At 41.2% G+C, this 17,632-nt stretch overlaps 1 protein-coding gene and 1 long non-coding RNA gene across 2 annotated transcripts; one reads left to right on the plus strand and one right to left on the minus strand.

Annotated features, from left to right (window-relative positions):
* Positions 1–616: 616 nt before the first annotated feature.
* On the minus strand, positions 617–1,784 carry LOC310777989 (putative nuclease HARBI1; the record flags this gene model as incomplete). Its single annotated transcript, XM_083638317.1, has 3 exons — positions 617–1,146; positions 1,242–1,603; positions 1,774–1,784. The coding sequence occupies 3 exons, from the start codon at positions 1,782–1,784 to the stop codon at positions 617–619; spliced, it is 903 nt and encodes a 300-aa protein (XP_083494443.1).
* Positions 1,785–10,997: 9,213 nt separating this feature from the next.
* On the plus strand, positions 10,998–16,739 carry LOC310778183. Its single transcript, XR_014552763.1, has 3 exons — positions 10,998–11,105; positions 11,843–11,905; positions 16,615–16,739. It is a non-coding gene; the product is annotated as an uncharacterized lncRNA (long non-coding RNA).
* The last annotated feature ends 893 nt before the right edge of the window (positions 16,740–17,632 follow it).

Genomic DNA, 17,632 nt, shown 5'->3' on the forward strand with positions numbered 1-17,632 from the left:
GGCGATCGTTTGGCCCGCGCTTTCTTGGTTGCCATTCTGTCTCAATGTGTGCAACTACCCAGGGATCCTTATGTAGTCTGCATTAATCATAATTGGATGTGATTGCCACTTGGGATACACCTGTTGTCTGTCATCACACACAAACGAGCAATGAGGAATTGGTGCATTGGTAGCAGGCTACCATGTGTTGGCCATGTATTCATACTCTATCAACTGGACCATTAGTCCACACACTATCACTCACACACTCTCTCTCACAGCCACTCACTCAGTGTGTGAACTGTGTATCCGCACACTTGAGCCAACTCACAATCAGTGGAGCACCCATCAACTCAGATGTCATGCTTGGGCAGGAGAAAGTATGCAGCTAACCAAATCTGAGCTTTGCTGCTAGCCTGTTCCAGCCCTAAGCATAGCTGATATGATGCGTGCCGCACTGCACAGTGGCAGTGGGCTTATTTCATTGGTTTATTTGGGGGTGGTGGTGGTTGAGGGGGGCGGGGTGGTGTTCAGGTGCTCAGTAGACTGCTTGGTGACTGCAAGGTTGTAGTAGTTTTCCTTTTTCTTTTTTTTGTGACTGCAAGGTGAAAGGTTAGGGAAGTGAGGAAGTCCGAAATCAGAACAGGTTGATGAGCTCCTGTCTGGCCTGGAGACCGGCTTGGTGGAGTGCTGCTCGGGGTTCGTGGGGGAGGGGAGGTGGTGGTGGGTCATCGTCCTCCTCCTCCGACGAGTCGTCCTCACCATACACATCAGGTGGCTCATCTGCACCAGCACGCACTGCTATGTTGTGTAGCATAGCGGTCACAATGATGACATTGCTCGACTTCAGAGGTGACATGCGCAGCGCACCCGACGACCGATGGATGCAGCGGAAGCAGGCTTTCCACCTGCCAAACACCCGTTCAACATGTGTCCTGGTGTATGTGTGAGCCTCGTTGAACCTCTCCTCTGCTGGTGATGCTGGGTTAGTGACCGGGGTTATTAGGTAGCTGCGCAGGGGGTAGCCACTGTCCCCGAGGAAGGAGCTCCTCCTGAACCCTTCCCTACCAGCCGCCTGCCCCACACGAGAGTTCGCCCAGACAAAGCTGTCGTGGGTGCCTCCTGGCCACCTGGCAACGATGTCGGTGATCAGGCTGTCATGGTCCACTGTGTGTTGATGGTGGAATAATGCTTGCGGCAGATCCAGCTTGGGTCCACCAGGGATGGGTTGTGGAGCGGGATCAAGGTGCCATCCACCACACCTATCACCCGGGGGATCCCAGCCATGGTGTAGAATCCTTGGTGGACCTGTCGGACTTCCTCCCTCGTGGTGGGCATGTAGATGTGCCGATAGGCATGGCGCAGGAAGATCGGTGTCACGACTGCCACACTCCGTGACACAGACGCCTTGCTGAGGCCGGTTCCGTCCCCAACCACCTCCAGGAAACTCCCCACTGCGTAGTAACGCAGCGCAGCAAGGAGCTGCACCTCTGGGCTGAGGGCGAAGTTGCGGCGGGTTGCCCTCCGGATGTGTGGGGACACAAGCTGGATCAGGCGCTGGATCTCAGCGCGGGGCAAGCGGTACTTCAGCTGGATAGCCCGGTCTGACAGCACGTCGACGGGGCTGAAGTGCTCACGCAGATATGCATTTACATACACAGTTTGGCTTCGCTCACGGCGATGCTGTTGGTTTCACGCAATAACAATATGCTGTCTAGCAGCCATGGTATCTCATACATGTGTGACTGGGAAACTCCTTTATATAGACTAGTAGGTAAAGCCTCCCTTCATTACTTTCCAGCCATGTTCAATGAGGCTACATGTGTCGGCCTGATGTAAATCAGTCCCTGATTGTCTCTGTCAAGTATCCTGTCTCTCTGTCAAGATTTGGAGAGTGCCCATTTGTTGATGTGATTTGTTTGTGTGTGTGCATTTGATGGGGATGAACTACTGTATCTCATACTGTTTGTGCATGCAGAGATGTGGGATGAACTACTGTATCTCATACTGTTTGTGCATGCAGAGATGTGGGATGGTTGTAGAACAGGAGATTCTTAACCTTTTTTCATTCAAGGCCCACTTCTAATTGTTAAAACATTTCTGAGGACCACCTTCCCAAATAAATGATAGGTTATCATTGTGATATCTTGATGTGATGTCCTCTGCGGCCCACTAGATGGCACTCTGAGCCCACCAGTGGGCCACGACTTAGTGGTTGAGAAACACTGTTGTAGAATAACCTAATCATGGTCATGTTAAACTTTATTAAACATTATTTATTTCAGACATGGACTGCAGTTCAAATTGCTTTATATACACAGCATACAACAAAACAGAGAAACACTACAGAATTTAAGCGACCTTGGGTTCTGTGAAAGGTGCTATATAAATCCACAACATTATAAAAGGAAACCATTCTGATTAGAGGAATATAGCCTACGGTAAAACATTTAAAACACAAGTAACCATACATAGAGGGGAGATTTTCAAGTGTTCCCCAATTTTAAACACTAAAGGGTGCATGAAAGAAAGGAAAAAGGGAAAAACACAAGAGGAACAGTGGACACAAGTATCTCCTTTTGCCTGACGCGGCTGGATCTGCCAGTGTTTTGACATTAAGAAGGTGTTAAGAATGCCCCAGACCCTTCTTACAAAATCTTCTTAACGAAAGATCATCTTAGCGCTAAGAAGCTTTTGGGAAACGCAGCCTTCTTAACGGAAGATAATTGGAAGATAATTTTAGGCTAAGAAGCAATCGGGAAACACGTTGGCTTCGTACGGGAGCCTTAAGAAGGGTCAAAGAAGCTTCTTAGCGCTAAGAAGCTTTTGGGAAACGCATGCCTTCGTAAAGAAGCAATTGGGAAACATGTTTGCTTCTTAAGGGGGCCTTAAGAAGGGTTAAATTAGCTTCTTGGCGCAAAGAAGCTTTTTGGAAACCCAGACAATGACGGGAGGCTTGCGCAGATGTATTCGCACAGATTTTCAGTCCTAAATATCAAACATGTTTGATATGAAAGCATTCATATTGACTTAAATATTTTGTTCATATAAAAACATGTAGGCTATGTTATGAGAAAAGTATCCATCGCTGCTGTAATTTTAAGGAAAATAAAAAAATATAGGCTATACTGTATATTACCTATCTATCCCTTGCTGCCACTGGAAAAAAATAAAAATAAAAAAATAAAATAAATTCCCTACCGACCATCACCTCAACTGACAACCAACAGGAACCAAACTTTATTATTTTTTAGGTCTAATCGGCCTCGGCTGGGTCTACTGGGCGAGGGTGTATGATGTTGAGAGACCCGAAACACCTTACAACCCCAGCTAACATCACTGGCTATTACAGTACATGCACACAATATTCCGCTTTTTGCCCATATTCGGAAAATGACAATATTCTGACTAAATGAATAATCCACTAATATTTATATGCAGCTGTAGCTGTGAATGTGTAAATGTGCCAATTTGATAATATAAAAAACCTGCGTACCTGTGAGTAGCCTACTGATTCTACTCCAAAAACGCACTACATTTTCCATTTTAATGCATTTCCTTTTCATTTTAATTGTACAAACACCATGTAATATCCACCAAAAAATATACTCTGAGATCATAGTAAGGCAAATCAAAAATATTTTTATTATGCCAATGCGTTATGATACATACAATAGAAAAAGGCAATAACTAAGCACATTCGGTTAGGCTACATATAAAACTAAATCCTGATCCAAAACTGTTAAATTGTATTTAGTGAGGACCATGCTTTTGATATAAGAAAAATATTACAGAACTCATTCTATGGCCGGCCGAGTTGTAATATATTGTCATGTCATGATGTCTTTGGGTAATTTATAAACGAAATTAATTCAGCTTTTTTTTTTTTTTTTTACATCTATTTGTTTTTGTACTGCTATTTTACATTGAAGTCAGCGGAGTGGCCGGGCACACTAAATACATTCATCTGCGCATTGGTGAGAAGCATGACAGGAAGAAAAAAAATCGATAGCCTACAATGGCTACGTCGGTTTAGGTGTAAAAAAATCAGCAGAAACGAATATAAAAAGATCAGAACGAAAATGTGCTCATGGCAAAAGGATTTACACTTTGAAAAGCGCATAACTGGGCCTCCCGTGCAGTGTTTCACTGAGTCTGTCTGCACCAAGGCTGCTGCGACAGTCCCGCACGCAGCCTTAATTGATTAACTGAGAGGCAGAAGAAAAATACATCTCAACAGCGCTCACATTTTGCAATCTGTGGAAGCATTTCTATAAGAAGAAGGCTATATTGTCGTTGTGGTCTAGGCATTGGGCACAAGACTGTACAATGAAGCCAAATGTCAGTAAATAGCCTAATCCCAAGCCACACACACAGGTTTCCCTGTGCTTCCAGGCGAAGTTTTGAGGGCTCATTATGCTATTGTATTGTACAATGGTAGCTAATAGTGAGAACACCTGTGAAAAGTCGCAATGAAACACTATTATGTGCAGTACTGAGTGTGCTTTCACTCTCAAACCACCGTACATCAGCACATTAATTAATCACCAAACTTGTTTTTACTGAAAGCCGTTTCAGTTCTCAGCCCTGATAGCCTACTGTGGTAACTTCTGCTTGAAAAGACCACTTAACAACTTAATGTGCTCAGTTGTAAGAACAGCAGAAATAATATTTATACACAGACAGTGGCACGTCTTGTATATGCAGGGAGCGGACCTGCAGATCCCAGAACAGCGGAAGTCAACCCCGTATCCCCAAAATAGGATCTGTTTACAAACAGCTACCCCTAGCGGGCGCACGACTGTATTTACCATTAGCAATACATTAATATAATGCTCACATTATAACACCTACTCTGTGCTGCTTTTAATCTCTCTCAATCATCCTCTCAACACAACACATTTACTTGGTGAAATGACTAAAAACGAACAGTTGCAAATCAAAGTTTAGCCTACCACATGCATGGGTCAAGAAATGAGTTGAAAACACAGCTCAGTGTTCAGGGCTATACAGTCTGGAGCTGAATCAGGAAAGGTTATCATGTTAATGTAGATGCATCTATCGATTTTGTCTTCAAATAAGATAATGCCATTTTATAATGCATTTATTTATAATATGTAAGCCTTTTATCAATTTCACCAAAATTGTACGTGCCTGATAGTTAATAGATAAGCTACTATAAACTTTTTTTTTTTTTTATTGTTTCTGGCTTGTTGATGTATTCAGCCCCCATGCATGATTCATTTTTTGTTTTATGTTTTACCCCATAATGGCTATTAGAATTAGTTTTGAGGCAGATGCAAATAATATAGGCTATTGAAAAGTAACTAGAAATTAGTATGTAAAGCAAATATCTTTAAATATTTTGTCCTGGGAGCATATACATTTTTTCTTTTTCTTTAAAAAACAACAACCCTGTACCTGTTTGCACCCCTGAACATTATTTTGGATATGGGGTTGTATGATGTACTTGCATACAGTCAGTGTACTACATGCAGTAGAATGCAGTATGAGGTACTTGCATACAGTCAGTGTACTACATGCAGTAGAATGCATCAGCGCTGTCCCAGTTTAGAGTAATGGCCGTGTGATGTGAGTAAAGCTGTTTGCTGAGTGTGAAGGGGGCCATGAGGTAAAACGGAAAAAACAACTGAAAAAATACATAAAATGCTTCCATACTGCTCACCTGGAGTAATCAAAGTCTCCACAAGCCCTGATAGGCCAAGTTGACATGAAAATACATCATTTACACCCTGTTTTTAGCTGAAATCCATATGCAACTGTCACCAGACAAAATCTTCCAAACAAATCAAGGTCTGGAAAAGTTATGGAATTTTTATTTGAAAATGTGAACCCTGTTTAGTCATTTTAGTAGGGGATCTAACATTTTCAGCCTGCGACCTAAAATAAAGCCTTACCCTCGAACCCAGCCTATTTCATAATACAGTAGAATTATTTTTGATACAATGACCTGTTAGTGTACATACTGTAACCAAATAAAGCTGTGTGTATTGTCATTATATTACAAACAAAAGGTGAATGAGGTGTTCATGTAATAGCCACCAACAAATATACTCTGAGATCATAGTAAGGCAAATCAAAAATATTTTTATTATGCCAATGTGTTATGCTACATACAATAGAAAAAGGTAATAACTAAGCACATTCGGTTAGGCTACAGTATAATCACATTATTTTATAACCACATGCAGACAACCACAATAGAATCGGGTGTGAGTAAAAAAAATATATATATATGAAAGTGGGCCCCTAGGATGGAAGTTGGCTACATAGCAGTGGCATATCCATTCATCCGAATGACCTGCAGGGTGACAAAATACATTAAAATATAATACTGTATACAGAGAACTGGTAAAAACTCGCCAGAGCTCAGAGATGTTTTGTGTCTACTCACCATTGGCATAACTTTATTCAAATGGTTAATGTAGTTGTTGCAAGTCTGTTGGGTGAGTTTATCTCTCCAAAATGTTTCTATCTCCCGGATTAGTGCCTCGCTGTTGTGTGGCTGAATGTCGCACGTGCTCCTTCAGCTCGATTGGGTTGAGATCAGGTGACCTACATGTACAAATGGGAAAGTTAAATGTTTGCCTTCACACAAAACCACACGTCCAACTGTAATAAAATCTTACTGTAAGTTACTTACTCTGGTGGGGTTCGAACCCAATTAATTCCCTCCTGCTCGATACTGGCTCTGGGTCTCATTGATGTATGTTTCAGATCGTTGTCTAAAAGAAAAAGAATGGAAACACAAAGAGAAACTTTGTCAAACTTACAGCCAATGCTGTCACGCTTTGTATTTGTGTTGTAAACATGTGGTTTCTCACGTTGGAAAAATCGATGCGTTGGCAGGTGGAAATGATCCCTCAAATATGGCCCACTGCTTCCACCACCTGACTGAATAGAAACAGATACATTTTTACACCAAGCATTATACAGCCAGGTATAAAAACTGACTGATTAACTGTTTAATGCTGTATATATTGGACATTTAAAGCTGATACACAATTGTGTTGAGGTAATTCCACAAAGCTCAGTTAAAAATATAACGTGTAACACTTGAAACAATCAAATGTAACTTTTTCACAGCAATACATACAGTCCAGCCCACCATGGTATGGTGAGCTAATTGTTTGAATTATATCGAAATATATTTGCATGGTGTAGCATAATGCAGTCTGTATTCAGAAGTTACAATAATATGACAATATAAGCCAGTTACCCTAGCTAGAGAGAGTAATTTCAGACCACCAGATATCACCATATTTCATTTCAATAAATATAAAGCATTCATTGATTGAAGCAGACTGCTGGTCGGTTAAGTTTCTCCGTCGTCATGTCCTCTGGTCCAATCTTCGGTTCGTAGTTTGTGTTCACTCGACATCAACAATCTTATACATGATAATATACAACAAGGCTATCTTTGTTGACAATGTTTATTGACAAAAGCATTAAAACAAGCAAATATAACAATATTCTCCGGTCACTGGCAGATACTAGCTACAACTTGTTCAAAGCAAATCTCTCATGTCAGCATTTGGCTTGTGTGTTATTGCAATTTCCTATGTTGAAACAACTGATCAGCAGTAACATGTAGTTTAGCGTTAATCTCCGGAGAACAGAATATTATAGCTTTGATCTTCACAAATCATGATCCTCTGTTGTGTGTCCCATCACTGGTACTGGACGGCGGCTACCCCTGGAAGAAACGAATTAGACACTGTTAATCACTGTATAACGTTAACGTTTGCTTACCCAACACTACGTGCGATTGGTAAATACTGTAAATGCAGAGGTGGATAAACTATCCAGAGGAGTTTAACCCCCTTGTTCCCCCTCATTGATTGATAGTTGATCTAACGTTAGCTAGATATATAACGCTATAGCTGGTAGATGAGTATGCTCTGAGTCTGCCTCATCTCAAGGAGGTAACCTAGGTAAACAGAACTGCGTTTGTTTTCTGTCTACGTCCGAATCTGTGCAGCATGCAATACTGTTTAACGTTGTATAACGTTAACTTATGCTACTCTAGTCTAACCTTAGTCCTCCTGTAATGACAAATGGACATCTAGCTAGCGTTAATGTCATGCTATGCAATTACCTCGATTTTGTGGAAGATAGGAAGATGCAAGCGGCAGGCTGGTGACGCCACGCGAGGTCTGGAGGAAATAAAACAGTTTTTTTTCGGGTTACTGTATGAGAGCAATGGAGCAAGGCTAGCAATAGCAACTAACGTTAGCAACATTTGTTAGCCAAGCTAACAGCTAGCGGGGAAAACAACTTGAACAAGATGGATGCCGTGGCTAGGAGGAAACCGTCCCCCGAGTCCCGTCCACGCTCACGCCCCTTCCTGTTTTCCCGGCTCCAGGCTTGAACAGATTTCCCACAATGCAACAGGAAAATCCATTCATTCAATCAAACGAAATCAAACAATATCGGGAAGTGAACTTAATTTTGCCGTGTCAAAAACATATAGCTCAGGTAGTCCATTATATTTACTGTCAATGGATAAAACGGAAGTAGCAGCCATACTGGTTCAGTCATATCTCAGTGAAAAACATTTTTAGAAGCCAAAATATCGCTTATTGTCAACAAACCAGGCCAACAAATATCAAAGCTGATGGACTTTATGGAAAGAGCAAAATTTGAACTGGTTAAAAGTTACTATCGCGGCATTATGAGCCTGGTGAGCACTTAGTTAGCAAACGTAGTGGCTAACAGCTAAGAGCTAGCTAACGGAAGATCATATTTACTATAAATATTGTATTTGTCTATGACATGTCACTCGTTAGACAACATAATGTCTGACGTCATCACCCATCACCATTTTTACCAAAAGCTTAGTTTTAGGTCTTTGAGCCCAAAATAAGGTTATTTGTCAACAAAAGCCTCAACCCCTTGGCTGCTATGTAGCCTTGCCTGCTCTATTGGCATGCGCAGCGCACAACACAATCACCTGCTCATATTGGCATGCGCAGCGCACAATTTCTCAACTTCGCATCACTGATCACAATGCCTATGACATCACTGATGATGTCACAATGCCTATGACATTTGTGCATATGACATCATCAGTGAGACAAAAATTTAAACAGACAAAGTCCACTTGCTCCCTCTTATATTGGGATATATTAATTATAATATTTATTTATTACCTTTTTTTGAACTGCAAATGGTAAATCAATCAATCAATCAATAAATAAAATGAAATAAAATACAACTTCGTCTCTTTTTATCTCTTCACTTGATCTCACTTCAATAATGTTTATTTAAAGGTCCATTCCGTCAATTGTCACTGTTACTGACGCCGGTGGCCGTTAAGAGTAACTGCAGGCAGCATGTGAACGAGCTGACGCGCGGGCACCATACTCGCACGCGCACAAGCAGCTGCCTCGCAACAGCAGAGGTGTTGGTTGCTTTGCTCATAAAAGTCACTTGAAAACGGCAACCTGGACAATTTATCGGTCAGATCAGCCTCGAGATGCCCAGGATGGATGAATTATCGGACGTTATTGTGGCATGTTTGGCCGTGTTTTGGCTTACATTGGCTGCGGGGAAATGGATAGGATATTCACGTTACCGTGAGCCAGGAACTACCCTGCTTCCCCTGTATGTACGGTACCGTGTAATGCCTGGAGTTGACCAAACTGAACAATCAAACAATGTTTCATAAGCATAACAGTAACGTTAGGCATATTTACGACTGTTACATTCATTATCCACACAAGACGGTAACATTATTAGTGGAGCTCGGTGGTAATTTCTATAAATGTAAATTAATATTAGTTAGCCGTGATTAGCATCAAGCTAACATTACTATGTGCAGTCCCACTGCAGCCACTGAGCCTTCTCCCCCGGTACGTCTTGACCAAACTGAACAGTCAAACAATGTACCGTAAGCATAACAGACAGTAGGCTAACGTTAGGCATATTTCCGACTGTTCGATTCATTATCAACACAAGACAGTAACGTTATCAGTGGGGCTGGTGGTAATTTCTATAAATATAGCTAAATCTATTAGTTAGCCGCGTATAGCATCAAGCTAACGTTATGGTTATAATAGGCAGACTCACCACCGCAGCTAACTGCAGTCAAACAATAATGTTCCATGACCATAAGCATAACGGTAGTAACGTTAGGGTTGTATATTACTTCACACAAGACGGTAATGTTAGCAGAGTTTCTGACCAGGTGGTCAGATAGTTGTACTACGGAGTGACAATAAAAATCTTGAATCTTGAAAATCCATTAGCAAGCAGCTAACGTTATCTGGTCAAAACCACATTACAGTAGCTACAAGCAGCAAGTTCCCTTCATGAACCGAAAACACAGTCCTGACTCTAGTTTCCCCCCGATGTCGGTCACATTGCTGCTGTCTGGCCAGATGGGCTTCATTAGATAAATATTTATTTATTTATTTAGTGTGGACTTTTTCTGGAGTCTGTGTTGTTTCATTTTGCTAGCAGCTAGCGACGAACGTAACGTTAGCCATTTCCTGTTAGCCGTCTTCTTCGTTTACGCCGGAGCCAGGACAAGAGGCAGGCTCGTGAACGCGCAGACGTCACATCCTCCTGAAATGCTCACCCCTTCGAAAATGCGGTATTTCCATGTATCTTCTGAACGGCTGGTCGGAGAGAAACGCCCCTGGTCGCCATTTTTAAGTTACGTCAAGGCGTATTCACTCATTGCCAATAAAAAACACTTTGTGCACATTTATTTCTCGCCATAACCGACGGAATGGGCCTTTAATAGTCATAAAAGTCATAAATGTTGCATGCATGATGTACCTGATAATGTATATAATAAAATATTGTGATACTTGGCTGTGTGTATTGATATAAAATAGCCACACAGAATATTGCGATACTATGCTGTATCCCCCCCAGATGACATTTGATCGAATTAGCTATACCTTCTTTTACATATTATACAAATGCTTCTGTTTGGCAATAATTACATTGATGTTAATTTGTATTTGAAGAAAGCTTCTTGCTGTGTTCAGTGTTGGACCACAGAGTGACAGAGGCAGAGGAGAGGGCAGCATGTCTTGGAGCCAAGCTGCAGCTGCAGAAGGAGAAGGCAGAGGATCTGGAGAGGGAGAACGCAGGTGGGACGCCCAGGGAACTGCACATCACAGCTAGTACTTACTTACACCTAGTACTCTGTGGAGTACCGATAGTTTATACCAAAACGGGTACATTATTTTGTTGTGTTTTGTGTAATATTTACTAGTGCTGAAACTAGTCTGCAATTGATTGATTGATGAATTATAATGGTGAAAATCGATTAACCGTTTTAGACATTTATCAAGTACAAATACCAAGTTACAGCTTCACAAATGTTAAGATTGAATACATCTCTTTCATATCATAAGAAAATATGTATTCATTTATTTATTTTGGTCTTGTCGTGGCCCAGCAAGAAACCCCAAAGAGCAGGCACGAAAACCCAGACAGAATTCAATGTTCTTTGCTGAGAGTTGGAGTATTTACAGATGGCCCAAGGGTTGAATTATGCAGTGCAGTTTGCTAGGTTGGAGGAGGCTTGAGGCTTGCAACTTGCTTGTGTCTTGTTAACATTTATTAAGGGTTTACATGTTAATTAAGGTACTAACAAATATTAGTAAATGGTTGATAATGTTAATTAACATGTACGCTATGAAATTGAGGTTTGCTGGTTCCTTCATGTGGCAGGATGTTTTCAGCCACACTGGAAGAAGACAAGACACACACACACACACACACACACACACACACACACACACACACACACACACACACACACACACACACACACACACACACACACACAAATGATTGTTGTGATTTGTCTCTGTGCTTCCAGCTCAAGACTCTGAGCTGAGCATGCAGAAGAAGAAGGTGGAGGATCTGGAGAGGGAGAACACAGGTGGGATGCCCTGAGGAACCACAGCTAGTACTGTGTGGAGTACCACTACTGAAAAACTACTGCAGTACCTGGCTTGAGACACTTTATTATAATGTTTCCCCCAAAATCGGGACTTTATTTTGTTGTGTTTCGTGTCAAATTGACTAGTGCTGAAGCTATTCATTTTGGTCACGTTCATGCCATGATCAGTGTATGTGACATCCCTGATGTCACACTTGATAATGTGACATCAACGTGGCAGTGGTGGCCCAACAGTTCGAGAAGCGAGCGAGCTTGTGACTATCCCCAGACCGGCAGGATAAACCTGGGTGGGGAAAGTGAACACACAACCTTCTTCATTTATTTCAAGCTCTATTAAACACATCTAACCTTATTAATTTCACACTCTATTAAACACATCTAACCTTATTCATTTCAGACTCTATTAAACACATCTAACCTTATTCATTTATTTCAAGCTCTATTAAACCCATCTAACCTTATAATAATAATAATAATAATAATTCATTTATTTTATATAGCGCTTTTCAGAACCCAAAGACGCTTAACAGTAAACAAAAGACAAGCAACAGAAACAGGCAACAGGCAACAGATACAGGTAACAGGTACAAATAACAGTGGCGATTCAGGGCAAGGTTGTATGGAGAAGCAGAGGAGAGGAAGAGAACAGGAGGGAGGGGAAGGGGGGGAAGGGGGAAGGAGGGGGAGACGGAGGGTGGTGGTTAGGAGGAGGTGGTCAGGGGTAGGGGAGGTTGTAGGCTTGGGAGAACAGGTTTTAAGTTGGGTTTTGAAAGTGGGGAGTGAGGGAGAGTCTGGGATGGTCTGGGGGAGGGAGTTCCAAAGTCGGGGTGCGGCGCGGGAGAAAGCACGGTCACCAAAGGTTTTGAGTCTGGATGGGGGGATGATGAGGGTGGCAGTAGAAGAGAATTGGAGTGTACGGGAGGGGCGATGGGTTATTCATTTCAAGCTCTATTAAACACATCTAACCTTATTCATTTCAAGCTCTATTAAACACATCTAACCTTATTCATTTCAAGCTCTAAACACATCTAACCTTGTTCATTTCAAGCTCTATTAAACACATCTAACCTTATTAATTTCAAGCTCTATTAAACACATCTAACCTTATTCATTTCACACTATTAAACACATCTAACCTTACTAATTTCAAGCTCTATTAAACACATCTAACTTTATTCATTTCAAGCTCTATTAAACACATCTAACCTTATTCATTTCAGACTCTATTAAACACATCTAACCTTATTCATTTCAGACTCTATTAAACACATCTAACCTTATTCATGTCAGACTCTATTAAACACATCTAACCTCCTCCATTTATCTCAAGCTCTATTAAACACATCTAACCTCCTCCATTTATCTCAAGCTCTATTAAACACATCTAACCTTCTCCATTTATATCAAGCTCTATTAAACACATCTAACCTTCTCCATTTATTTCAAGCTCTATTAAACACATCTAACCTTATTCCTTGCAAGCTCTAATAAACACATCTAACCTTATTCATTTCAAGCTCTAATAAACACATCTAACCTTATTCATTTCAAGCTCTATTAAACACATCTAGCCTTATTCATTTCAAGCTCTATTAAACACATCTAACCTTATTCATTTCAAGCTCTATTAAACACATCTAACCTTATTCATTTCAGACTATTAAACACATCTAACCTTATTCATTTCAAGCTGTATTAAACACATCTAACCTTATTCATTTCAGACTATTAAACACATCTAACCTTATTCCTTTCAAGCTATAATAAACACATCTAACCTTATTCATGTCGAGCTCTAATAAACACATCCAATCTTATTCATTTCAAGCTCTAATAAATGCATCTAACCTGATTCATTTCAGACTCTATTAAACACATCTAACCTTATTCATTTCAGACTCTATTAACTCATTGAGTGCCAGCCACTTTTGGAGAACGGACGCTCCCAGTGCCAGAGTTTCAGAGCTTTTTTCAGTGATTTCTCGAGGCCCACAGAATATTGTGTGATATTACTTACTTATGTAAACACCGAACACGCAAAAAGAACGATGAGACTCTCTTCTATCATCAGCAAAAACAGGTGTATTGATATCATTTTCCGTTCTTTAGTTATCAGCCGGAGAAGATAGCTTGATTTAACCAAAAACAGCCGTTTTTTTCTAGAAGCTGAGATAATGAGCCTTTTGTGAAATTAAACATTTCAAGCACATCACTGACTCTGAAGCTAATTTTCTGATGTAGTCACACCTCAAAAATAATTTCCTTCAATAAAACAGTGAAGGCCAGGGAATTTTGTTTGGCAGAATAATATTTTTTAGCTGCAACCAGCAGCGCTGGCCCCTGCGTGCGCTGCTGGTTGCAGCTTCTTGCTGGTCTTGATTTGCTGCTGGTGGGCATCGGATATTCTGGCTTGCGTTTGCCAATCCTCTCCTGCTGTCTGGGTCTGTGTTGTGTGCTGCTCTGCGTGCCCCCCCCCCCTCAACTCCCCCCCCCCCCCAACTGCAAACCCCTCCTCCAGTCCGTGGGAGTGTCTCTGGGGCTTTCTACTGCGTTTGCTCTGCACTGAAAAGTCCGCTACATCCAGCTTTTTTACAGCGTTCCGCGTGTGTTTGTCACCCGCTCCCATGCTTCCAGTTGAGAATAATAACAACTCCACGGCTGATCATGCGGATGGGCAGTCGCAGCGGACACGGAGGAGCTCAATTGTGGGAGCAGATTGGCTGCTGCAGGCACAGCTAACGTTATGCTTCATGCATATCGATGCATACGGATGCGATGCCATTTCCGTTTCCCCAACGACTTCTCTGTTTTTCTCTGCCTTTCTGTAATCTGGAGAGCACTGTCGCCACCTAATGGGTCCCTAAAATAGCTTTTACACATTCAACAGCCACCATACTTTCACAGGAGATGGATCTGGCTTTAATGCACGTCCCACCGTCAAAAAACGCAATTGACGAACATGTTCGTCCATGGCACTCTACGTTACTAAACCAATTGACGAACATGTTCGTCCATGGCACTCAATGAGTTAAACACATCTAACCTTATTCATTTCAGACTCTATTAAACACATCTAACCTTATTAATTTCAGACTATATTAAACACATTAGGGATGTTCATCAATTACCGAAAATCGATAATTGATCGTTAAGGATTGGAATCGATCCTGTGGCATTTGGATCGATTTTTTAATTATTAAAAAAAAAAAAAAAAAAAAAAAAAATGGACTAGGTTTGGGTGGAATTCGTTCCTCCTCGCCCCACTCCATTGCACAGCCGACTAACGTGAGGTGGAGCTTCATATAGTCTCTAGTTTTCTGGCTGGGCACGGGCCTTTGTGCCAACAAAACTGTTTTAAACATGGGAAATTCACACCGGCATGCGCCGGGGACAGCAGTGTTGGAGAGGAGACACATTGAAATAAAGAGTTCATTGAGGAGAACACGTTGTCTTTCGTATTTTCTGCCATAGGCATTCATTTTGTAAAAAAAATAAAAAATATATATATATATATATAGAAAATTTTCTAAGTATTAATATAATCGATAATCGATAATTGATCGTTAATTTTCACCAATTATCGATTTTGGAAAATGTTCAAAATGAACATCCCTAAAACACATCTAACCTTATTCATTTCAAGCTCTATTAAACACATCTAACCTTATTCATTTCAAACTCTATTAAACACATCTAACCTTATTAATTTCAAGCTCTAATAAACACATCTAACCTTATTCATTTCAAGCTCTATTAAACACATCTAACCTTATTCATTTCCAGCTCTATTAAACACAACTAGCCTTATTAATTTCAAGCTCTATTAAACACATCTAGCCTTATAATTTCAAGCTCTATTAAACACATCTAACCTTATTAATTTCAAGCTCTAATAAACACATCTAACCTTATTCATTTCAAGCTCTATTAAACACATCTAACCTTATTCATTTCAAGTTTCTTGATGATCTACAAAGGTACAAAAAATACAATTTATGGATGACCAGGTGCCACTCTTTAACTCTGCAAGCATAACGTTAGGCTATATACTCCACGGAGCAGTTAGTAAGTGAATACAATTTCATTCAATTCTAGAAGTAAGTCACCTTAAAGCTAATATCCCATTCGTCTGTTTAAACACCATGGCGGCAGTCGAAAAATGTTGCTCCTTATTTAGCATTATTTACTTTGAACTGTGTAGCGCTATTTACTGTAGGCTGTAGGCTATGTTTTGTGATTGACAAAATTGGCCCTTCTGGCCAGTGGGCATGGAAAGTTAATTTTCAAAGTTTTGTGCAAATCCGTTCATACTTTTTTTAGATATAAATATAAAGACACAGACAAACGGGGGTGAAAACGTAACCTGACCAACTCTGCTTGCGGAGGTAATTATACGAAACTGGGACCCTTATTTTACTGTTGTGGATCCATATTTGGGACACATTGAACGTTGAACTGTAAATATGCAGTATAACACCTTTTCTTAATTATTATACCTCTAAATCCAGCCCATTTCACCTTTTCGTTCAGCGAACAGGCAGATACAAACTGCAAAGAATAGCACAATGACTTGGACACGCCTCTAAATGCACTAATTGGCCAGCACCACCACTGCGGCGAAATTAGACAAATATGTGCTAACATACAGGCTTCTATATATTTGTTGTGACTTATCTCTGTGCTTCCAGCTCAAGACGCTGCAGTGTCGTCCCTCAGAGACAGAGTGAGCGACAACGAGAGGGAGGTGGAGGAGCAGAGGAAGGAGGTAGCAGCTCTCAGATGCCAGCTGAACGCCTCCAACAATGAGCTGCAGAAGAAGAAGTTGGAGGATCTAGAGAGGAAAAACGCAGGTGGGACGCGGGGATGATGTGTGATGTGCGGGGAACCGCACATCACACAGCGAGTACTTACTTACACCTAGTACTGTGTGCAGTACTGCTACTGAAAAACGACTGCATTAACTGGCTTGAGAAACTATTATAACATAGTTTATCTCAAAACCCGTACATTTTTTTTTTTTTTTTTTATCTTAATAGAAATCTCACACGCTCGATTTCTAGGGTGGAGACTGGAGAAACTACCTTTTCCCCTTAACTCACCCTTCTTCTGTCCTCTTCTCCCTACTTCTTCTTCTTCTAATGGCTTTCCGGCAGACTGGATGCCTTGCGGCACATTGCTGCCTCTCACAGATAAGATGTTCTGACTCTAGACCTGGTTCTTCTTCTTCTTTCAAGTTTCCAGTTTCTCACACCTTCTCAATCGTGGCTGTTGCACCTTGTCTCATGTTCCTCCGCTCCTCATCCCCCCTGAGCGCCTTCATCTTCATGAAGGGGTCCTCCGTATAAAGATGTCAGCCCAGGGGCGGAAGCCATCGTCTGGTTCCTAACTCTCGGTCTTCCTCGAGTACACTGTGTCTCAAATTGAAGGCTTCTTCTTCTTCTTCTTCTTCTTGTGGCTTTCCGGCAGACTGGAGGCCTTGCGGCACATTGCTGCCTCTCACAGTTAGAGAATATTCTCCCTCTTCTTACCCAGACACAATTGTCTGAGTTTGCTTAAATGCATCCCTCAGTATTTCATCTACCTTTGCTTCAGATACATCCACCTCTAGTAACCTCTTAACAGCGTCAACACCGATCCCATTCCTCTTCATCTTCCCACTCAAACCAGCAGCAGTTATTTTTACTTTACAATATTGTATTTTCAATT

Source organism: Poromitra crassiceps (assembly GCF_964638095.1).
Source record: "Poromitra crassiceps genome assembly, chromosome: 6".
In the NCBI taxonomy this organism is placed as follows: domain Eukaryota; kingdom Metazoa; phylum Chordata; class Actinopteri; order Beryciformes; family Melamphaidae; genus Poromitra; species Poromitra crassiceps.